Here is a 24095-nt window from a genome sequence, read left to right as displayed (position 1 = left end):
GCATCTTCAGGGATACCTGACGCTTATACAGCATAAATCTTTATCTGCTTCCCACATACATGACATCAGTATAAAACTAAAATTCCTCCCACAATAAATAAGAAATCCCCCGTAAATATAAGACAGTGAGTCATCCTCTCCTGCTCCTAGGAAAGCTGGGTGACAATCATGATAGTATTATTACATGTATATAGCCATAACCTGCATTGGCTGCATTGTGGATTTGTAAGGGGAATGTTCACAGGGTTAGGAAGCTGTAAAAGTAAGCCCTGTAAAGAGTATGAGCACAATGTTGCTGTACTGCTGCATTGCTTCTAATATTTTGCACCAAACGTCAATGATTTTTTTTTGGTCATTTTTGTGCTGCCCATGACACCTTCTTTAAAAAGTAGGTGTGACATATCTGAAGGGGTGTGGCATTACCAAAAGAAAGTGGAGTAAAAGCCCTGATTAGAGAAATGCCAGCCTAAACTGCTCATTTTGGCCGGACCAGTCAACTATCTAATGTTTATGACAGGGATGGGGAACCCTCCTCCATCCAGCTGCTGCAAAACCACAATTTCCATCATTATTGAAGATTTGGCAGTCCAGTAATGATGTGAATTGTAGCTGAAGGGAGACAGTTCCCCCCTCCCCCCGGGGTATGGGAACCTGTCAACTCTGAGAGGTAATGTGGGGGGATAGGAGGGTCGGGTGTGTTTGTGCAGCCTGGGTGGGAATTTATGAATCCCTGCAGGGGTGCAAGGAATGATACATCCCCCCAAGCCTGTGTTCACACATTTGAAGTTTTGTTGTGTTCCTTTTTTTTATTAAAGGGAAACTGACAGCAGGTTAGAAGAGTGTAGAAGAGTGTAACTAACGCTGGGGGCGCTGAGGATGGGGACGGTTTCTAACCCTCATTCTCAATGTTGTAGTTTGCTTAATATGTAAGTTAGATGGTTAGGCACACATATGAACATGGGCGGACTGTGTTGGGACAGAGTTTATGCCCTTGGTACCCCCTCAGCTCCCTGCCTCATATCTAGTTGTACATATGAGTGTACCCCCTGCAACTAACAATTCCAGCTGTGCATATAAAATCACCCTCCCCACGTGTAGAACGGCCGATGTGATCAGAGAAGATAGCAACCTCCCCTACTCACCTCTAATAGACCTGTTAAATCTTTATACTATTACGACTAAAAACTCTTTGGGGTTTTGTTCCTGCCAGAAAACTTTTTATGCTTTGCTGGATTTGTGAGATCTTATCATTAATTAAACATTATACTTACTGGCGTCGTTCACATGAGCCTGTTATGTAACTGCGGGGCTGCATTACATGTTAGATCAGAGGTATAGAGGCCTATTATATGTGATAGTGTATGCATCCAAGCCTATCATATGCAATACTGAATATAACAAGTCTGATAAGCCATGTATCCAAGCCTGTCATGTGTGATACTGTCTACTGTGCTGGGGCATGGAAGCCAATTATGTATGAACCTGTGATGCTAGGTTGGTGTACCTAATCCTACTACGGTAATGTGATACAGTCTATGAGAACCACCCAGTTCTATATATCAATGGCTCAAATTTTCAAGTACAAACCTTTAAAACCAGTCGGTGGTGTCCCAAAGATAGTTAGGGTCGCTATATACAGTATGGGGACCCAGCAGGATGCCAGATATGCCCTTACCATACCCATTGGATTGTGTTGGCAGCAAATAGGGCAGTATATACACACAGTGCAGGTGAGTTGCTCTTTACATTGGGTTGTGTATTATCATGGCTCTGCCATTAATACGAATAAAAGTTCTGTAACTACATATCAAGGTGGAGACAGGTGCCTTGTTGCAGCACTGGGGGTACATCAATGGAAGCCCAATGCTAATAAGGTATAGGAAGGGCAGACCCTGAATGACCAAGTGCTGGAGAATCAACTGACCAAGGGACAATCCCTGAATGCGGCATAACCTGGGACAGGGACCCTGACTCAGCTGATATCTTCCCTTCCTTTTGATGCCAGACTATAGAGGGATATTCATGAGCTGCCGCTCAGTATCACCTGCCTGCCACTGACAGCTTTGTGTCTTTGTACAGTAAGACATCAGCGAGTAGGTGGTACAGAGCAGCAGCTCATGAATATTGCAGATTGCTGGCGATAACCACTGTGACCTCCACAGATCAGAGACTGTCGGTGCACTATACACATGGGCTGACTATTTCTCTACATTCTCACAATCGGTGACCTACCCTGATGGGAGTTGTCGTTTTGCAAAGCTGGAGAGCTCAAACTTCACATGAGCAACTGGTCACGAGCCTTGGGCTGCCAGGGTATGATGGGACTGGAGTTTTACTTTTGCAACAGCTTTAGAGTCATAGGCTAAAGAATAGGATGCACTAATGGAAAGCACTTACAGAGGTTGTCCAGGGAAAATTAAAGGGGTAAGGCTGGGTTCACACTGCGTTTTTGCAATCCGTTTTTTTCATCCATTTTTTGAAAGAAAAAAAAAACGGATGAAAAACTGATTGCAAAAACGGATGCATTTGTGTGCATCCATTTTGATCCATTTTCCATTGACTTCCATAATAAAAAAAACGGATCAAAATGGATCCGTTTTTTTTTACCGACACAAAAACGTTGCTGACACTATTTTTTTGTCCGTTAAAAAAAAACGGATCCGTTAAAGGTATGCTAAAAACGCAGTGTGAACCCAGCCTTATCCAGCGCTACAAAAACATGGCCACTTTTCCCCTACTGTTGTCTCCAGATTCGGTGGGGTTTTGCAACTCAGTTCCATTGAAGTAATTGGAGCTTAATTGCAAATCGCACCTGAACTGGAGACAACAGTAGGGGGAAAAGTGGCCATGTTTTTGTAGCGCTGGATAACCCCTTTAACTAGTCCCCCATCCCTAGGATAGAGGACAAGTAAAGGCCCTATTCCACGGAACGATTATCGGCCGTTACGGACGATAATCGTCGCGTGGAATAGGAGGCAACGATCAGCCGACATCGTTCATTTCAACATGTTGAAAGACAAAAGACTTATATAGCAGCGATCTGCTGCCATCGCTCCGTTGAATAGGAGCGGCAGCAGCAGACCGCTGCTATATCCTATGGGCTGCCCGGACGATCAGCGATCACCTGGGCAGCCCCCCGCGAGGCTCCCCTCAGACTCACCTGCTTGCTGCTGGAATAGTGGTGGCAGCGAGTGGGGAACAAGGAGCAAACGAGCGCTTGTTTGCTCCTCAGAGTCGGGCCGTAGAATACGGCCTTTAGTTTGCAGAAATGTAACCTCCATACTCCCAGCCAATCTCCATATGTGGCCCCGACTTCTTTTATGAATACAGCGGGTACGGCAAAAGACCCACAGCTCCTTCGGAGCCCATGGAAGAAGACAAGTAAGCACCTTCTGGCTTTATTTAGCTCCATACATTCGACTAACCTGCTGATGAAGGCTGTCAGGCCACAATGGGAGTTAAAGGGGTTATCCAGCGCTACAAAAACATGGCCACTTTCCCCCTACTGTTGTCTCCAGATTGGGTGGGGTTTTGAAACTCAGTTCCATTGAAGTAAATGGAGCTTAAAGGGGTAGTACGGCGCTCAGCAATTATTCACAGAATAACACACATTACAAAGTTATGCAACTTTGTAATGTATGTCTGTGAATCGCCCCCTTCCCGGGTTCCCCCACCCCCGCACGTGTACCCGAAAGTGTGGGGCGATATACATACCTCATGCGTGTCGACCCCCGTCTTCTGTTGATGCAATCTTCGGGAGGCCGGCCGACTGGCTGCAGCCGTCCCGCATGCCGGCCCCCCTCTGCAGCGTCATCCGCGATTGGCTGAGAATAACTGTGCTCAGCCAGTCGCGGCTGAGCACAGTTATGACGCGGCAGAGGGGGGCCGGCAGGAGCGGGTTGGCCGGCCTCCCGAAGATGACGTCTTTGAAGAAGATGGCGGACGGGGTTGGTCGACACGGATCAGGTATGTATAGCGCACCACACTTCCGGGTACATGTGCGGGGGTGGGGGGACACGGGAAGGGGGCGATTCACAGACATAACATACATTACAAATTTGTATAACTTTGTAATGTGTGTTATTCTGTGAATAATTGCTGAGCGCCGCACTACCCCTTTAATTGCCAACTGCACCTGAACTGGAGACAACAGTAGGGGGAAAAGTGGCCAAGTGGAAAAGTAGCGCTGGATAACCCCTTTAAAGTTTGGTGACAAATGGAGAGCCAATGTTGGGGACCGGGGCCTTAGGCCTTATTCATACTGTGAAATGTCTACACCTACTTCTGCATTAAACCTTCTCCAAACTAGCATCTTTTTACCTTCAATGGGATTCCGCACCATAGTTAAAAGGGCAACTCCAGTGAAAATTTTTTTCATTCAACTCAATTGGTTTTAGAAAGTGTAAGATTTGTAATTTACTTCTATTAAAAAATCTCCAGTCTTCCAATACTTATCAGCTGCTGTATGTCCTACATATCTATGTCTATGACATACAGCAGCTGATAAGTACTGGAAGACTGAAGATTTTTAGAAGCAAATTACAAATCTCTGGAAAAAAAATTGCTGTCTTTAACACTGTGCAGAAAAAATCCGACGCGTTCCTGTTTAGTAACCTCATCAGGGCACCAGGACATGGATCCCTCCATTATGAGGAGAAAATCTGTATACAAAACCACAACGAAACTCGCCACATGAGAACTTCACGCCTGAAATCCTGAGGTGACGGATATGTGTAGTTTTTGGGTGTTTTTATTTGTATTTTTCTCGTTTTCAGACTGATGAGTTCCGTCATAGGCGTGGTTATGGTATATCTGTATTATCAGTGCCGTTCAGACTTGTCAGGTCACTCGGACATTTATGAGACATCTGATACGTCGTATATAAATATAACCTGTATATAGATATATACCTTCCCTCCGCCTGACAGGACAATTTTACTCAGATTTCCTCTTACAGAATTGATGCTTGTGAATACTGAGGTAAATTTTTAGGCATGCCTGATACTTCTGAGGAGATAACCTGCGCTTTTGTCACCCTTAAGTTTTTGTTTTTTTTTTGTATAATGTTGCTTTCAATACTGGCGCCATTTCTTGCCATAATTGAACAATGTGAGGAAATCCCGTGAATTATACGATACTTGGCCCTCTATATGCCGCCCTGTATGTATACTACCCGCAGCCTCCTCATAATTTACCTCACAATTACCGATAACGCGGCCGTCGTCGTCTGCTGAGGTAAATGCGCGCGCCCGCGGAGGAGCATGCGCAGATGGTCGTTGCTCCCTCCAGCCCGCTGCGCGCTCCCGACGCTTCTGTCAGTGATCGCTCCGGCCGGGGACACGATGCAGCCGCTCCCCGGATCAACCTGAGACATGGGGGGATCTAGTGGATCGGGGATCCCTCTGGGGACCGCCGTGTGCTGCTGTCTGCTGCTCCTTGCCATGTGCACTGGCCGCCCAGGTAAGAGACATAAGGGAGGGCGCAGCATGGATGAGGCAGGTGTCACTGCTATAATATACGGGGGGCGGGGGTATATAGCAGTGTGTGTGTATATATATATATATACATACATACAGTGTGTATGTGTATTTGTGCGTGTGTGTGATATCACAGTATACATATATACCTACACAGAGGGGGAGAAGGACACAGTATATATATATATATATATATATATATATATATATATATATATATATATATATACACACAGTGTGTATCTTCAGTGTGTGTGTGTGTGTGTGTGTGTGTATATATATATATATATATATATATATATATATATATATACTGTGTCCTTCTCCCCCTCTGTGTAGGTATATATGTATACTGTGATATCTGTGTGTATAGCGTTCAGCCCCCCCCCCATATACATGACATCCTCCTCCCCTCTGTGCCCCTATATGTGTATATATGTATACAGTGATATCTGTATATGTATAGTGTCCAGTGCCTCTGCCCCCCCATATATATATGCCCCCCTCCGTGCCTGTATACTGTGATATCTGTGTGTGTGTGTGTATGGCTTCCACCTTCCCATTGTACATATGCATGATGTCCCCCTGAGCTTCTATATATATATATATATATATATATATATATATATATATATATATATATATATACTGTGATATCTGTGTGTTTATAGCGGCCGGTCCATCTGACATCCTCCTTTGAGCTTCTGTGTGTGTGTGTGTGTGTGTGTGTGTGTGTGTGTGTATGTATGTATATATATATATATATATATATATACACACATACAGTGATATCTGTATCTATAACCTATGCTGGGTATATACATAAGACAGTGATATCAGTATATGTATACCATCCTGCTCCCATTGTATATATTCCTGTATCTATGTGTGTGTATACCTCTTTCTACATCTATTTACCTAGTGATCTCTATGTAAGAATACTGTCCCGTCCCCACATACACAGCGGCTTCATCTGTCATGGCTGTATATATGTATTCAGTGATATCTATGTATACTATTCTTTAGTCAGCCTCTTCCTCCTCTGTGCCTCTATACGTTCATACGGTGATGTGTGTACTGTGCAGCATCTGTATATACATCAGCCATCTTGCTCTGTATGCCTGTGTATGTGTGTATATGTATACAGTTATACCTGAGCCTGTGTGTGTGTGTATTTATAACATATATATAGCATCCTCCTTCGCAGTGCCCTCAGCTCCTGACATATGGTATGACTGCCGGATGGTTAACCCACCCCCCCCACCCCCCCCTCCAGTATGGCGGCCTGCGAGCGTCGGCGTCCTTGCTGGCACATGGGACGCTCTCAGGGAATGATGTAATGATACCAGAGATAGTGATGGCAGAGTGAGCGGGAGACCGTAATCTGGATTATATATTCCTATATTCTATTCTCCCTGATCCATATTGTATCTGCAGCATTTGGGATCACTGTAGTCCTCACTATAAACAGGTTAGTGGATGGGAATGTTTAGGCCACCGCTGCCTGGTGATGCTGTGTCAATACTCGATAACATGTTGGTGAACTACATCTCCCAAAATGTCCTGACAGCCTCAGGCTTCCCAGCATCTGGAGACACACAGGTGGCATGCTACTGTATAACGTGACGGTCTAATACTCCCTATTATAATAATACAGTTATATAATCATGTATGAATAACAAGTATTCAGCCCTCTCATAGGTTGTCACCCAGCTTTCCCAAAATCCCATCTGGTAATGTACTAGGTAAGCAGTGATATACCCCTGTTCCTTCCCAGCTGCTGTGTTATATTTCCTCTGGGTAAGTTGTGTGACCGCCACTATGGCAGGTATTTAGCCCTCTCGGGGTTGTCACCCAGCTTTCCCCGACTCCTGTATGTCTGATCTGCTAACGTATGTCATGGGAAGTCCCCATTCCTCCTTGAAGCTTGGACAATATAGCTTCCTGGAAAAGCTGGGTGACAACTCATATGATCAGCATGACAACAGCTTTCTCAGGGATTTTCACCCAGCTTTCCCAGAATCCCATCTGGCAAATCTACCTAGGTAAGCGATTATAGGTTTCTAGCTTCCATTTCTTTTAACTCCTTCTTGAAAAGGTGGGTGACAACCAATAGAACTAGCACAACAGCTTTTTTAGGGATTGTCACCCAGCTTTTTCAGACTCCTGAACGACTAATCTGCCTAGGTAACCAAAGAAACATCCCCTTTCCTTCCTAGCAGCTTCCCCTTTGTTATATTTCCTTCCAGAAAAGCAGACTGACAAGAAAAATGTCTGCTATTTTGGCAGGATTGTTTACCCAGCTTTCCTAGACCCCTGAACAACAATGTCTGAACAACAGTGTAAGCAATAGACTCATCATGGTCCCTAAGGCCAATGCCCCTTACAATGAAATAAGAGAACGTCTTGTATTTCTGCTCCACACAGAGTGACCCCAGATCCCGGTCGGCTCCTCGGGATTGTGGCCCATGGGTTTGTACAGTTTTGGTTTGTGCGCCTCATTGGTTTCCATTGGAAATGTACATTGATTTTTCCGACACGTCAGGCATCCCGGACGTGGCTTAGTCCCATTGAATGGGACTGATCCTCATCTGAAACCGGGACAATATTTGCGACATGCAACGTGACAATGCACAACAGAAATTCAAAGGTACGTTCCGGATTTTCACTGCAGATCTGCATGTGATCCGGACGTACGCTGTTGTGTGTGTGGGGGGTTCATAGGAATTGGTGGTAAATAAATAAGACGTACTCTGCTGGAGGGGAACAGCAGTCCCTTACCCGGTTCTACAGAAGGATAGGGGGGAAATGAGCGCTTTACTGACCCATTTCCAGCACTAGGATCCCATCATCAGACATTGGTGACCTATGACCAAGGCCAAGGTTCATGCGTTACTTCTCTACTTCCATATTACAGATACGATTCCTGATTTGACAGCTGTCAGTTCAAATCATGAGGAACGCAGTCAGGACAGGACCAGTGTTGAGTGGAGCAGCTCTGAACTGTTCGGTATCAACAACGATCTCCAACCAAGAACGCTCGCCATTTGACTCCCAGTGGCTACAGAAGTTAAATGCCGTCCCAGGGTGTCTGGGAAAACATGGATACAGCTATAGGTCACAGGCTATATCCCTGTTTTCCTGCCAGCCCTAGGGTGGCATCAAACTTTTGCAGCCGCCGGGAGTCCAATGCAGAGCGATCGGGTTCGGAATGGTTTGGCCTCTCCGCCTAAAGTCAGTCAGGAATTATGGCCAAAATATAGATGCCGAAACGTGTCACTGGCTCACGTGAATCCGGCCTCGCACTAGTATTACATGTTGCGTTAGTTTGGCAGACGGTTTACACACAAGTTTTCAGGTGAAGTACGTTATAGAAACAAATACATCACACTGTGTGGCACACTAGCGCAGTGTGCAAACCCGGCGTAACATCGTCCCATAAAGATGAGGATTGGTCTCAAGGTAATTGTAATATCGGGTAACCTGTACATGGTGACATTGAGTTACTAGAAGATGTGAGCACCGTGTGGCACATCTATAGATCCATTCTCAATGTAATACCGCCATAGTGAGTGCTTACCATAACCCTGATCCCAGTGGCTGAATGATAACCACCATGTTGGTGCCACAGATCAGAGAACCATCAATCAGGGCTTGTGTTGGCCTATGGTTGTATCCACGTTTTCCAGAACTTCCTAGGCCAGCATCCAACTTCTGCAGCCGCCCTCCTTGTGTGTGGTCACATAGGGTCCTGTGTCTTTTTACCTCTCATGGGCAGAGGTTGGCTTTCTGCCATGTCTGGGGGGGGGGGGGGGGGGGGGGGGGGTAAAAATTTGTTTAGAAAGGAAACTTTTTTTCTAGTGTGAGTCAGAGGAAGGCGCAGAACCTGTTCCCTCCGTGTTATTATAGCCTGGTGTCCCGGCTGTTTATTTAGCTTGTGCGGATATGTTACTCTCAGCTTTCCTTGTCCCTCTCAGTCTCTGTATCAGGAAGGGCTTGTTGTTTCCTCCTGCCTCCCCCCGACAGATCACACAGCTTCTGATTATAGGGGACGGGGACTTAAAAGGGTTATCCAGGCTTAGAAAAACATGGCCGCTTTCTTCCAGAAATAGCATGACTCCCGTCCTCAGGTTAGGTGCAGTTTTGTAGCTCAGTTCCATTGAAGTGAATTGTAATACCACACACAACCTGAGGACTAGGGAGGCTCTGTTTTTGCTGAAAAGTAGCTGTGCATTTTTATTTTTTTTTATAACCCCTTTAACTTAAAGATAATATGCCATAACTTCTACAAGGAAACATGGAGGGGGTGAGGAAACTTTTCTCTTTTGCAGTTATTTTTCAAAGGGGCATTTGCTATGAAGGGTCTAAGTCAGGTAGGAAACCACGGCCCTCCAGCTGTTGTAAAACTACAACTCCAATCATGCTAAAGCTTTGGCTCTTCAGGCATGATGGGAGTTGTAGTTTTGCAACAGCTCGGAGGCCAAAGGATTCCTACCCCAGATCTAAATCGTGGTCCAGTGATTTGAGACGGTGTGGTAGACTCTGTAGTCTCATGTGCAGCGAATAGGTGGGGTTCCCCTTTTATGCTATGGCCTCTGTCATTGCGCTGGGATATTGGACTTGGAGGGTTTCTTCATTGGGTGATGTTGCATTAGCTGGCATGTTCCTATAGGGTATTGTCTGTGGCTCTCCAGCGGTTGCCCAACTACTAATCCCAGCATGTCTTTTCTATAATTCTTTTTGTATTTTTGCAACTACTGGAGAGCCTCAGGTTAGGGGACACTGCTATATGGTGTGCTCGGTGTCACCGTCTCCTCTCCTGGTACCTCCAGGTAATTGACTCCCAATTGGTCACCAACCAGTGCAAAACAGAAACTCGCAGCATCATGTCAACATGCCAGCTTGTTGTAGCTATCAGGCCATGCTGGGAGTTGTTGTTTTGCAATAACTGGAGATCCACAAGTTGGAGAACACCACCCTAATAGCATCATATCAGTCTACAGCTGTCAGGGCATGCTGGGAGTCGTAGTTTTGCGACAGCTGGAGGACCCCAGGGTTGGCTCATTGCTTTGGGGCACATGTGTCAAACTAGTGGTCCTCCAGCTGTCTGTTGCAAAACTACAATTCCCATTATGCAAAAGCTTTGGCTATACAGGCATGATGGGAATTGTAGTTTTGCAGCAGCTGTAGGGCATCAGGTTTGACCCCCCTGCTATGGGGCATGTTCAGGGCGATAGGCGCTGTAGTTTTGCCTCGGGTTGCAGAGCGCTGCTATAGGGTATGCCCGGTGTTCGCTCCTCCCAGGACATCCAGCTCTCCTGTATTTCAGTCACTCTATCCATCTGGGTGACGGCTTGGCATGGCAGTATTGTTATGTTATTCTCTCACGGGCCGGGCTAAAGCTGAACCATTAGTCACAGGCCGTCAGGTTTGAGGGATTTTACTTTCCTACGGCTTTATGTATTCAGCCGGATTCTCACAGCCCCCATGTTCCTTCCTGTTTAACATGAGTCCATTGTCTCGGCATAAATTGGCATTTTCCCTCGTTCCTTTGCATGATGTTATAAGCGCTGGCAGCGCCCGTGTTATTAGAAGGATAATTCTGCTCACGGTTTCCAAGGAATCGACCTTCCTGCAAGATAATCAAAGGTTTCCAGCTCCTCTCTGCTCCCCACCAAAGTTCCCCTCGCAATAGAAGTCCTTGAGTCGTCCTCCTTGTACAGCGTGGTGACAGCCGATAATGGCGATTACCCATCAAATCTGTCTAGTTATAAAATGCTAGGTAATATCTGTATACTGTGCAGAATCCTGGGGGTAAGTATTCAGTATCCATCCAGCACCCCCAGAGGCGAAGGTCAGCATTACACAGCGCCCATACAAATGCAGGAGACACTTTTTATAGCTTCTTTCCACTCAGGTCTTAGGGGGTGAGGATCCTGGACAGGGACCCCCTCCTCCACAGAATTCCCTAGGGCTATGTTCACACAGGACTGAAATGCTGCAGATTTTCCTTAAAGATTTTCCTTGTTCACCAATTTTTTTTTTCTTTCAAATGAACTGGTGCCAGACAGTGCCTGAGAATTGTAATTTACTTCCATTAAAAAAAAATCTCCAGTCTTCCAGTACTTATCAGCTGCTGTATGTCCTACAGGAAGTGGTGTATTCTCTCAAGTCTGACACACTGCTCTCTGCTGCCACCTCTGTCCATGTCAGGAACTGTCCAGAGCAGCAGCAAATGCCCATAGAAAATAGATGTGGCAGCAGAGAGAACTGTGTCAGACTGGAAAGAATACACCACTTCCTGCAGGACATGCAGCAGCTGATAATTACTGGAAGACTGGAGATTTAAGCGAAGTAAATTATAAATCTGTGGCACTTTCTGCCGCCAGTTGATTTGAAAGAATTTTCTTTATTTGGGTGAACAAGCTCTAACTTTTTTTTATTATGGATAAATTGTGATTGTGAAGGTAGACAAAGGGGATAGGTTAGTGACAACCCCTGCCACTGTAATAGCCAGTGGTTGTCACCCGGCTCTCCCGGAAACAGCAGTGTTAATGTTGTATTTGCTGGAGATTTGGGATCTTTTGATTTTTTTTCTTAAAGGGGTTATCCAGCGCTACAAAAACATGACCACTTTTCCCCCTCTCTTGTCTCCAGGTCAGATGTGGTTTGCAATTAAGCTCCATTTACTTCAAACCCCACCCAATTTGGAGACAAAAGTGGGGCAAAGGTGGCCATGTTTTTGTAGCGCTGGATAACCCCTTTAAAGGGTTGTTCACACTGGTGTGACTGGTGTAGTGGTGGTTGGCATAGCATTGTGACCAGAGCCCAATTCTGCGTTGCGTTACAGTCCTCGACACCAGGATACATGACTGTCATTCAGCCCTATAATCCATCACCAGCTACACCGCGCCATTTCCAAGCCCGTATAGACTGTGACCTTGTGCAGCGGATCATACTCAGTGATAAGGTCCAGTATCCATTGATGGTGGATGAATGGAGCTATGTATGCTGTGCAGTGCTGGAGGCACTGATCATCCTCCTCCTCTAATATGTGCATTCATTATAAGGCCACATGTGACGCCTTCCTGCACCCGTCACTGACCGCTATATAGACAGGTCCGCAGGAAGGACACAGCTCACCACACTGCCCGAGCCGCTCCCAGCAGGGATTCCTCCTCGTCATACCTCCCAACCAGTCCAACCTGTCCGTCCCCTTGTGTCACTTTTACGATTACTGCTCTGTTTATGTGGTTTACATGAAATCTCCAAGGACACGTTTCTTTTTACCATCTGAACGTTTGGTTGGCGACATTTCTGACATTCCTCCCGGGTCACCGTCCACTGAACACAGATATTTATTGCCATGTGTCCAAGAAGCCGCCAGACACACTATGCATCTATTGTCACTTCAGTATAATGTATTGTTCCCTGTTATCAGCCACTCCAGGCTGAAAGTATAGAACCCCCCCCCCCCCCCCCCCCCCCCCCATCTTAGTTCCAAGGGTACTCCAGCAAAAACAAAATTATTTCAAATCATCTGGTGTCAAAAGGTTATATAGATTTGGAGTTTACTTCTGTTCAAAAATCTCCAGTCTTTTAGTACTTATCAGCTGCTGAATGTCCTGCAGGAAGTGGTGTATTCTTTCCAGTCTGACACAGTGCTCTCTGCTGCCACCTCTGTCCATGTCAGGAACTGTCCAGAGCAGCAGCAAATCCCCATAGAAATCCTCTCCTGCTCTGCACAGTTCCTGACATGGACAGAGGTGGCAGCAGAGAGCACTGTGTCAGACTGGAGAGAATACACCACTTCCTGCAAGACATACAGCAGCTCTTTTTGAAGGATTGAGATTTTATTTAATAAAAGTAACATACAGCAGCTGATAAGTACTTGAGGACTGGAGGTTTTTAAATAGAAGTAAATTACAAATCTCTTCCACTTTCTGACACCAGTTGATTTGAAAGAAAAGAAATAAATCGCTGGAGTGCCCCTTTAAGGGAAGACGTCTCTTGTATAGTTCAGCACCTGGTAATTTATTGCTGCGTCCATCAGGCTCTTATCTGGCTATTATCTGCATTAGGCGCTGTTACCGGAGTCTGCCGCCTGTCACTCTCACATTTTATGGTTATATATTGTTCATTTAATGTCGGGATAAATCCGCATCAAGGTCTATGGAGTGTTTCAGGAACAGACATGTTGTAGTGGTCGCAGGAGTGAGGATGTTTCTATTCATTGACAGCAAGCATAGATCTGGATCACAGGTGTCAAACTTACGGCCCTCTGGCTGTTGCAAACCTACAATTCCTATCATGCCTGGACAACCAAAGCTTTAGCTCTCTACGCATGATGGGAATTGTAGTTTTGCAACAGCCGGAGGGCTGCAAGTTTGACACCTGTCATATAGAGAATGAGTTAGAATTTTTAGGAAACCTTAGTAGCCATATATATATATATATATATATATATATATATATATATATATATATATATATAATAAAGTATGGGGGACACTTAGGGACTTGCCGTAGGGAGTAGGTACCGACTATTACAGGGTTGTCAAACTCAGGCCCTCCAGCTGTTTCAAAACTACAATTCCCATCATGCGTAGAGAGCTAAAGCTTTGGCTGTCCAGGGATGATGGGATTTGTAGTTTTGTAACAGCTGGAGGGCCTGAGTTTGACACGTGTGGACTATTAGATCTGAGCTGTTTTGTCAGGAGCGTTGCAGGGGTCGCATTACACAATCCCATTAATATCTATTAGCCTCCTCCCTGGTAGCATGCGGCTGCTTTCCCATGGTAGCGGGCACTTGGAGCTTAATAGCGGAAACGATGATGTGGTAGGAAGCAAGGAATGGGTTTATGTAATGTGTTTTTATGACACGCGTGATCTGTATCCAGAGGGAAGGCTGGAGTATCTACTGCTTTGTATTGCATGTTGTAGTTTTATTATGTGTATATTTATTTAGCTTTAGACTAGTATATAAATTACTGATTGGCTAATACACAGACATCAGACTGTCCAGGCATGATGGGAATTGTAGTTTTGCAACAGCTGGAGGGCCGTGTAAGACACCCCTGAACTAATAAATCAGCACCCCATCTAGTGCTTGTAAGCGGTACTGAACCAGTGCACCCCAATGCATAGAAATGGAGTTTGGCTATAGAAGGTGTACAGGCCAGGGATACTGATTGTAAGCTCTTTCGATTGTAGCTAGAAGTTAAAGGGGTACTCCAACGGAAAAAAAAAATATTTTCCAAGTCATCTGGTGTCAAAAAGTTATATACATGTGTAAATGACTATAATCTCCAGTCTTCTAGTAATTATCAGCTGCTGTATGTCCTGCAGGAAGTGGTGTATTCTTTCCAGTGTGACACAGTGCTCTCTGCTGCTACCTCTGTGCATGTCAGGAACCAGAGGTACCAGCCCACGTACAAATCTCCCCGCACCCATTTCGCCAACTGTGAGGCGGAGAAAAATTACAGTTACCCCATTATTAGGTAACGTTAGGTAATGTCCCAAATAGTAGTTAGTTTCCCCAATAGTGCCCCATATAGTAGTTACTAGAGATGAGCGAACCAGGTTCGGGTTCGAGTCCATCCGAACCCGAACTTTCGGCATTTGATTAGCTGGGGCTGCTAAAGTTGGATAAAGCTCTAAGGTTGTCTGGAAAACATGGATACAGCCAATGACTATATCCATGTTTTCCACATAGCCTTAGGGCTTTATTCAACTTTAGCAGCCACCGCTAATCAAATGCCGAAAGTTCGGGTTCGGATGGACTCCAGCATGCTCCAGGTTCGCTCATCTCTAGTAGTTACCCTTCAATAGTGTCCCATATAGTAGTTATCCCTCAATGGTGTCCCATATAGTAGTTACCCCTCAATAGTGCCCCATATAGTAGTTACCCCTCAATAGTGTCCCATATAGTAGTTATCCCTCAATAGTGTCCCATATAGTTTTTAATTACCCTAATAGCACCCCACATAGTAGCTAAGTCCCCCAAGTACTGCCCTTAGTGCTAGTTACCCCCACAGTGGTGCACCATAATGTAATTGGGCCCTAATAGTGCCCCATGTAGTAGCCAATCTTTCCCAATACTGCCCTATATCCTAGTAACTCTCCAATTAGTGTACACCCCCCCTCCCCCCCTCAGTAAGTAACCATCTCCCCTTCTCTCAGGATCCAGCATCTCCTCCATGCACTGCCCCCACCAGAAAAAAACAAACCAAAAAACACACCCATCCCGCTGGCACTGCCAGTTTATCTGTAGTATTGCACCATTTATTTTTTTCAGCCTAGGCGCCCCCCATCCCAAGGACTGACAGTCTGGGCGCCCAGTCCTTCAGATTGTCAGCCCAGGCGTCTCAGGAACTGTCCAGAGCAGCAGCAAATCCCCATAGAAAACCTCTCCTGCTCTGGACAGTTCCTGACATGGACAGAGGTGGCAGCAGAGAGCGCTGTGTCAGACTGGAGAGAATACACCACTTGCAGGACGTACAGCAGCTGATAAGTACTGGAAGACTGGAGATTTTTAAATATTAGTCATTTACAAATCTATAGTGAGACAGTGAGATATTTTCGACTTTTTTTCTGCTTTTTTCTCTTTTCTTTTTTCTTTTTTTGCCGGGCACGCCCACGGGATGACGTAGATGTCATGTGATCCGACGGGACGATACATGTCATGGAGTCAGGTGACTCCCTGTTACTATAGTTCCTAAGACGCCGTGAGCCTATTGGTTAAGCCGACGCATGCGTGCTAGAGAACGCCGACTAGCTTGGGACACACGTGGAGCGAGTCTGTTCAGGTGTGTTTTAATATGTGAATATTGCTAAATGGTTTGTGCTATATAAGTATGTAATTTGCATGTACTGGTCAGTTTGAAAAAGACTCAGATGAGTCGAAACGTTACTACATTGTCTGTTTATGGAGGAATAAAAGAAACGTTTGCATTATTGGACGCTGTCATCCATTTTTCTTATAGTGAGATATAAGCAGTCTGTGTGGCGGCGGCCGCTCTCTCCACCCTGTGTCGGTGTAATCCCAGGATCACGTACACTGTTTACCGTCCTGCCGGCTGCAGCTTTATTCTCCATGAACAATGCACACGGCCCCCATGATGCGCTAATAACAGAGTGCGCCCGTTAAACTCCCCGCTAATTGTAGGGTTCCGCTCCAGGATTATTATCTGATTAAGAGCTCATCCTTCCAAACAAAGGGGGGATCAGGAGGATCCCGGCGGGCGATGAGTGTAATACTGCCATCAGGCAATGTCGTAGAGGATCTTCTAAATCTGAATTATAGCCGTCATAACGGCTCACAGGAAGAAGGCCCCCAACTCTCCCAGCTTTCCCTGGTGGCCCCCCAACTGTCCCAGGCTCCTGAATGGTTATTGTTCCCTGATTATACTAGAGCCTGGGAAAGCTGGGTGACGTAGAAATGAATGAGGTTGTAGCTTTATGGCCCATCTGCCGTCCTATTGGCCCCAGAAACCGCGAAACACTTAGAAACCAGTGAGTGTAAAGCCGGTAGCTGAGGCAAAGCAAGGTCATCGTACAGATAGCACTATGGTTAAACTGTACCGCGCGTATCCGAGCATTAGACTGATAATCCGCTTATAAAGCTGGGCTGACAAGAATGATCCCGCAGCAGGTGGAACTTGTGCAGTGTATGTGGACAGTGCCTGATGGGGGTGGTAGTACTGTATGGGTGTCTGCCAAGATGGGTGTCTGACAAGATGAGATATAGCAGTTCAGCAGACTGTATCACACAAAATAGACTTGGATACAGTGGCTCAGCAGACAGTATCACACCATTGTCTTAGATACACCTCTCACGGCTGCAGCCTTCTGCATGTGCTGCCATTATATTTAGAACTATATTTTGTGCCCAAGGGGTTAAAGAAATTTCCACCAAGTGATTACGGAGATATTTTTGGCCACCAGATGGTTACATTCTTTTTTATTTTATTTTTTTTTACCTTTGTCTGTTTACCATATGTTATACTGAAACCACCGGACCGGCCTGAGATTCTTACATAACCCTAAAGATCGCCCAGGATGCCGGTTAATATAGACCTGACACTGCGGACCAGGATGCTGGTTATTATAGACCTGACACCAGGGACCAGGATGCTGGTTATTATAGACCTGACACTGCGGACCAGAATGCCGGTTAATATAGACCTGACACCGGGGACCAGGATGCCGGTTATTATAGACCTGACATTGGGGACTAGGATGCCGGTTAATATAGACCTGACACCGGGGACCAGGATGCTGGTTATTATAGACCTGACATTGGGGACCAGGATGCCGGTTAATTAGGGCTGGGCGATATGGGCCAAAATCAATATCGCGATTAATCGCACATGTAGCCGCGGTAACGATAACTGAACGATAATTATGACACGCCCCTTTTTGCAAACCACACCCACTTGCTATGAAAAACTGTCAATGTCAAAAAAGTAAAAAACTCACTGAGCATGACTATACAGGGGTGGCGGACAGGGGTGTATAACTATACAGGGGTGGCGGACAGGGGTGTATAACTATACAGGGGGCGGATAGGGGTGTATGACTATACGGGGGGGGGGTGGACAGGGGTGTATGACTATACAGGCGGGGGGTGGACAGGGGTGTATGACTATACAGGAGGGATAGGGGTGTATGACTATACAGTGGGGGGGGGGGATGGGGGTGTATGACTATACAGGGGGGGTAGGGGTGTATGACTATACAGGGGGGACGGACAGGGGTGTATGACTATACAGGGGGGACGGACAGGGGTGTATGACTATACAGGGGGGATAGGGGTGTATGACTATACAGGGGGGGGGACAGGGGTGTATGACTATACAGGGGGGGGGACAGGGGTGTATGACTATACAGGGGGGGGGGGACAGGGGTGTATGACTATACAGGGGGGGGGGACAGGGGTGTATGACTATACAGGGGGGGGACAGGGGTGTATGACTATACAGGGGGGGGGACAGGGGTGTATGACTATACAGGGGGGGACAGGGGTGTATGACTATACAGGGGGGGACAGGGGTTTATGACTATACAGGGGGGGACAGGGGTGTATGACTATACAGGGGGGGGACAGGGGTGTATGACTATACAGGGGGGGGGACAGGGGTGTATGACTATACAGGGGGGGGGGGACAGGGGTGTATGACTATACGGGGGGGGACAGGGGTGTATGACTATACAGGGGGGGGGACGGGTGTATGACTATACAGGGGGGGCGGAGAGGGGTGTATGACTATACAGGGGGGGGACAGGGGTGTATGACTATACAGCGGGGGGGGGGGACAGGGGTGTATGACTATACAGAGGGGGGACAGGGGTGTATGACTATACAGGGGGGGGACGGGTGTATGACTATACAGGGGGGGCGGAGAGGGGTGTATGACTATACAGGGGGGGGACAGGGGTGTATGACTATACAGCGGGGGGGGGGGGGACAGGGGTGTATGACTATACAGAGGGGGGACAGGGGTGTATGACTATACAGGGGGGGGGCAGACAGGGGTATATGACTATACAAGGCGGCGGATAGGGGTGTATTACTATACAGGGAAATGTAGTTCCCTTAGTAACAGTACAGGAGTGTAGCATAGGAGGAATGAATGGGCTGCAGCAGGATGTCTCCTATAACTTATCCTGCCTGCTGCAGCCCATTCATTCCTCCTATGCTACACTCCTGTACTGTTACTTAGGGAAGTACAGGACAGCCGCCCCCAAATGCTGCTCCTCCAGCTCTGACACGCCGGCGTCCCTGCACACACAGGAAACATGGGCAGTGTTCGCCGGCCGGGTGTGTGGGGGAGGAGCCTCGGAGGGGAGGGGTGGGGGGCCTCGGACAGGACGGGACCAGTGGGGGGCATCGGACGGGACTGTACCGCTGGGGGTGGGGTGGTATCGGACAGGTGAGGAGCCTCAGACGGGACCGGACGGGTAAGGAGGGCGGGCGCTTGGACGGGACTTGCGGGGGGCGGGGCCTTCTTACACTGCTGCTCCTCCACCACCTCCCGCTCTGATATTAGCGCCCCTGCACATAATGTACAGCGCTAATGCCAGGCGGTGTGCGGGGGGGCGCTCTCACAGGACGGGCGCAGGGAGGGGGCACTCTAACAGGGAGATAGAAAAGCAAAAATACCGCAGATACCGTCCTGGCTAAGTTGAGGTCGGTTAACCGACGCCAGTGACGGTATCGGTATTTTTGCGGTATACCGCCCAGCCCTACGGTTAATATAGACCTGACATTGGGGACCAGGATGCCGGTTATTATAGACTGGACACTGGGGACCAGGATGCCGGTTATTATAGACTGGACACTGGGGACTGGGATGCTGGTTATTATAGACCTGACACCAGGGACCAGGATGCTGGTTATTATAGACCTGACACCAGGGACCAGGATGCTGGTAACTATAGACTGGACACTGGGGATCGGGATGCCGGTTATTATAGACCTGACACTGGGGACCAGGATGCCGGTTATTATAGACCTGACACTGTGGACCAGGATGCCGGTTATTATAGACTGGACACTGGAGACCAGGATGCTGGTTATTATAGACCTGACACCAGAGACCAGGATGCTGGTTATTATAGACTGGACACTGGGGATCGGGATGCCGGTTATTATAGACCTGACACTGTGGACCAGGATGCCGGTTATTATAGACTGGACACTGGAGACCAGGATGCTGGTTATTATAGACCTGACACCAGAGACCAGGATGCTGGTTATTATAGACTGGACACTGGGGATCGGGATGCCGGTTATTATAGACCTGACACTGGGGACCAGGATGCCGGTTATTATAGACCTGACACTGTGGACCAGGATGCCGGTTATTATAGACCTGACACTGTGGACCAGGATGCCGGTTATTATAGACCTGACACTGGGGACCAGGATGCCGGTTATTATAGACCGGGGACCGGAATTCCGGTTATTATAGACCTGACACTGGGGACCAGGATGCTGGTTATTATAGACCTGACACTGGGGACCAGGATGCTGGTTATTATAGACCTGACACTGGGGACCAGGATGCTGGTTATTATAGACCTGACACTGGGGACCAGGATGCTGGTTATTATAGACCTGACACTGGGGACCAGGATGCCGGTTATTATAGACCTGACACTGGGGACCAGGATGCTGGTTATTATAGACCTGACACTGGGGACCAGGATGCCGGTTATTATAGACCTGACACTGGGGACCAGGATGCCGGTTATTATAGACCTGACACTGGGGACCAGGATGCTGGTTATTATAGACCGGGGATCAGGATGACGGATATTATAGACCTGACACTGAGGACCGGGATGCTGGTTATTATAGACCTGACACTGGGGACCAGGATGCCGGTTATTATAGACCTGACACCAGGGACCGGGATGCTGGTTATTATAGACCTGACACTGGGGACCAGGATGCTGGTTATTATAGACTGGACACTGGGGATCGGGATGCTGGTTATTATAGACCTGACACTGGGGACCAGGATGCTGGTTATTATAGACCTGACACTGCGGACCAGGATGCCGGTTATTATAGACCTGACACTGGGGACCAGGATGCCGGATATTATAGACCTGACACCGGGGACCTGGATGCTGGTTATTATAGACCTGGGACCAGGATGCCGGATATTATAGACCTGACACTGGGGACCAGGATGCTCGTTATTATAGACCTGACACCGGGGACCTGGATGCCGGATATTATAGACCTGACACCGGGGACCAGGATGCCGGATATTATAGACCTGACACCGGGGACCTGGATGCCGGATATTATAGACCTGGGACCGGGATGCCGGATATTATAGACCTGACACCCGAGACCGGGATGCTGGTTATTATAGACCTGACACCGGGGACCGGGATGCCGGATATTATAGACCTGACACCGGGGACCGGGATGCTGGTTATTATAGATCTGACTCCGGGGACCGGGATGCTGGTTATTATAGACCTGGGACCGGGATGCCGGATATTATAGACCTGACACCGGAGACCGGGATGCCGGATATTATAGACCTGACACCGGGGACCGGGATGCTGGTTATTATAGATCTGACTCCGGGGACCGGGATGCTCTGCAGCCACCACTATACCCGGGGGGGCACGGTGCTTTAGCCCTGGTGATCGGCTATGGTAGGGTTTCGGATGGATTGGCACCACAGTCCCTTTTAGTTTTGGAATAGCTGCAGCATTGAGTTTATAGAACCCGAAATGTGAGGAGACCCCCTTTAAGGAGGCGTTATGGCAGCCATGTTGGCATTGATTTTCAGGGTACGCTCGTCCTGTTCGGCTGGCTGCTGCTGCTGCTGTTGGACAGGAGATTGTGTCTTGTTTTATCCTTTCCAGTCAGGCTAAATCCTTTAAGACGTGTCTCTCATCCGCTCTGCCCCCCCTGCCGCCATCCTCTTCTCTATTCCACATCACACAGGAAGCCCCAGGGGCTGCTGGGCTTTGTCTATTTCACATTATTACCATTTTTTGCTAAAATATTTGTTTCCTTATTGTAGTGACTTGTAGTTGAAAGGTGCGGGTGAGTATCGTGTATTACAGTGAAGCCTGCACCGAAACTGCATTAAGGGGGATCTCCTGGGCAGGTGGTCCTTATGTATAATGTATAGTGTGATCTGTCATTTCATGTAGGGATCTAGAAGAGCAGAGTGACCACTCCCTATAGCAGGGATGGGGAACCTTCCGCCCTCCAGCTTTAGCTTTGGCTGTCCAGGCATGATGGGTATTGTAGTTTTGTAACAGCTGGAGGGCGGGAGGTTTCCCGTCCCTGCCCTATAGATTCCATAGACGCAATTGTAGCCTGTATACAGCTCTATAATGTTTGGTTGCTTCCTATAGATAACTATAGTGGTTTTCGCTCCTCCGAGCAGCGGTGCAGGATGGGAATTGCTGCCCACCTCAGGCACATTTGCTATCCTGGAGAGTGGGAAGGCTGTAGGTGATACGCCATCCACCTGGGGCCCATCCTCTATGCCGGTCACAGCGCAGGCCCTTAGGCCCTTCCGGTAATCGGAGACATTAAAGGCGTCCTGGAATATTTCCTGTCCCAGAGCTCATTATTCATTCTGAGAAGATTCCCAAAATGTGTCGCTATTCGCTCCTCCGCCAAACATGCCAACATCCATTACTGAAACCGAATCTCTGAGCATCACCAGTAGGGGGGCCACCTGGGGCCGTCCCATCTAATCCAGGAGGGATCGTTCCTAGGTATGCGGGATTTGGCTCTTGTTGTTGTTGTTTTCCCCGTTACTTATGGTAACACCCCCCCTCCCCCCCAGCATTGTTGTGTAAAGTTTTAGGACGCCATCTATCACACAGATGTGATCCAGCGATTGCAGAGAGATGCGACATTTGCTTCATACTCCTGTCAGGTTGCAGGATCTGCTGCGTCTCCGTTTGGAGGGGATATTCCCTGGATATTGCTGTTGATGGCTTCAGTCCAGGCTTCTGTGTATCGGAGCCTCATTGTCCCCAGACAGTGACAGAGTATCTGCAGCCGCACAATGCTCCGGCTCCAGCAACGTTTACTGACAATCCTGCCTCTTCTATGTTCCTTGCTGTGCTCCCCAGACGTAACCTCCACCGGTATAACGTCCTATTACTTATCCGCAGGATTGGATACAAGTCCAGGCACAGAGAATTAAAGGGGAACTCTGCTAAAAATAATAAGCAATGGCACAAGTAGGTGGAGGTTGCTTCCTAGAACCCAGGGTGGTGGCAGGTAGATGGCATGGGTAATATGGCTTAGTTGCACCAACAGATTGGTAAGTTGAGACCGTCCCTGGAGGATGAGATGGAGTTTCCTGATGAGTGTGGTGAGTCGTGATCCAGTGCTGGATTACGGATCTTAGTAATCGGTTGCTTGGTTTGATAGTGGGGTGTCATGGACCAACAGATCTCCTAGTACACATGTGGCCTGGATCAATAATCTCTGTAATGGATAACATGATATATGGTGGCCTGGATAAAGTGCTGTAGTGGATGACACAATACGTATGATCATTGTTGTTGCATAGGTTATTCAATGTCCTGGGTTCTGTGTAGCTTCCCCCATATGGGTCCTGGGTTCTGTGTAGTTTCCCCCATGTCCCTGGGTTCTGTGTAGCTTCCCCCATGTCCCTGGGTTCTGTGTAGCTTCCCCCATGTCCTGGGTTCTGTGTAGCTTCCCCCATGTCCCTGGGTTCTGTGTAGCTTCCCCCATGTCCTGGGTTCTGTGTAGCTTCCCCCATGTCCCTGGGTTCTGTGTAGCTTCCCCCATGTCCCTGGGTTCTGTGTAGCTTCCCCCATGTCCCTGGGTTCTGTGTAGCTTCCCCCATGTCCTGGGTTCTGTGTAGCTTCCCCCATGTCCTGGGTTCTGTGTAGCTTCCCCCATGTCCTGGGTTCTGTGTAGCTTCCCCCATGTCCTGGGTTATGTTTAATAATGACTGCTCGCTCTCGGGTGTGTAACGCCAGATTTATAAGAGGCCGAGCTCTCACCGCCACCTCAAGTGCTGTTCTCTGTGTCTGAAATGTTTAACGTTTTATTCAAGTGGATTCAGAGTTTCTCCGGTGCTTATTCTT

The 24095-nt window shown here is 47.6% G+C and overlaps 2 protein-coding genes across 10 annotated transcripts in view; one reads left to right on the top strand and one right to left on the bottom strand.

The window, feature by feature from the left end:
* The window catches only part of LOC138766295 (amiloride-sensitive sodium channel subunit beta-like), a 159662-nt gene extending 154363 nt beyond the window's left edge, over nt 1-5299 (bottom strand). For 6 of the 8 annotated variants that reach the window (XM_069943783.1, XM_069943782.1, XM_069943785.1 and 3 more), the window contains exon 1: nt 5196-5299. The gene's annotated coding sequence lies outside the window, so the exon portion shown is untranslated. The remainder of the gene's footprint in view (nt 1-5195) is intronic. The other 2 variants (XM_069943784.1, XM_069943789.1) reach the window with 1 other exon arrangement.
* Nucleotides 5287-24095, top strand: part of NPDC1 (neural proliferation, differentiation and control 1) — a 62695-nt gene continuing 43886 nt past the window's right edge. The window contains exon 1 of one of the 2 annotated variants that reach the window (XM_069943795.1): nt 5287-5460. In XM_069943795.1, the coding sequence (XP_069799896.1) occupies nt 5373-5460 (88 nt within the window). In that variant the 5' untranslated portion in view covers nt 5287-5372. The remainder of the gene's footprint in view (nt 5461-24095) is intronic. The other variant, XM_069943794.1, reaches the window with a different exon arrangement.

Source organism: Dendropsophus ebraccatus, chromosome 10, assembly GCF_027789765.1.
Source record: "Dendropsophus ebraccatus isolate aDenEbr1 chromosome 10, aDenEbr1.pat, whole genome shotgun sequence".
Taxonomy (NCBI): Eukaryota; Metazoa; Chordata; class Amphibia; order Anura; family Hylidae; genus Dendropsophus; species Dendropsophus ebraccatus.
This window is presented reverse-complemented; position numbering and strand designations above follow the sequence as displayed.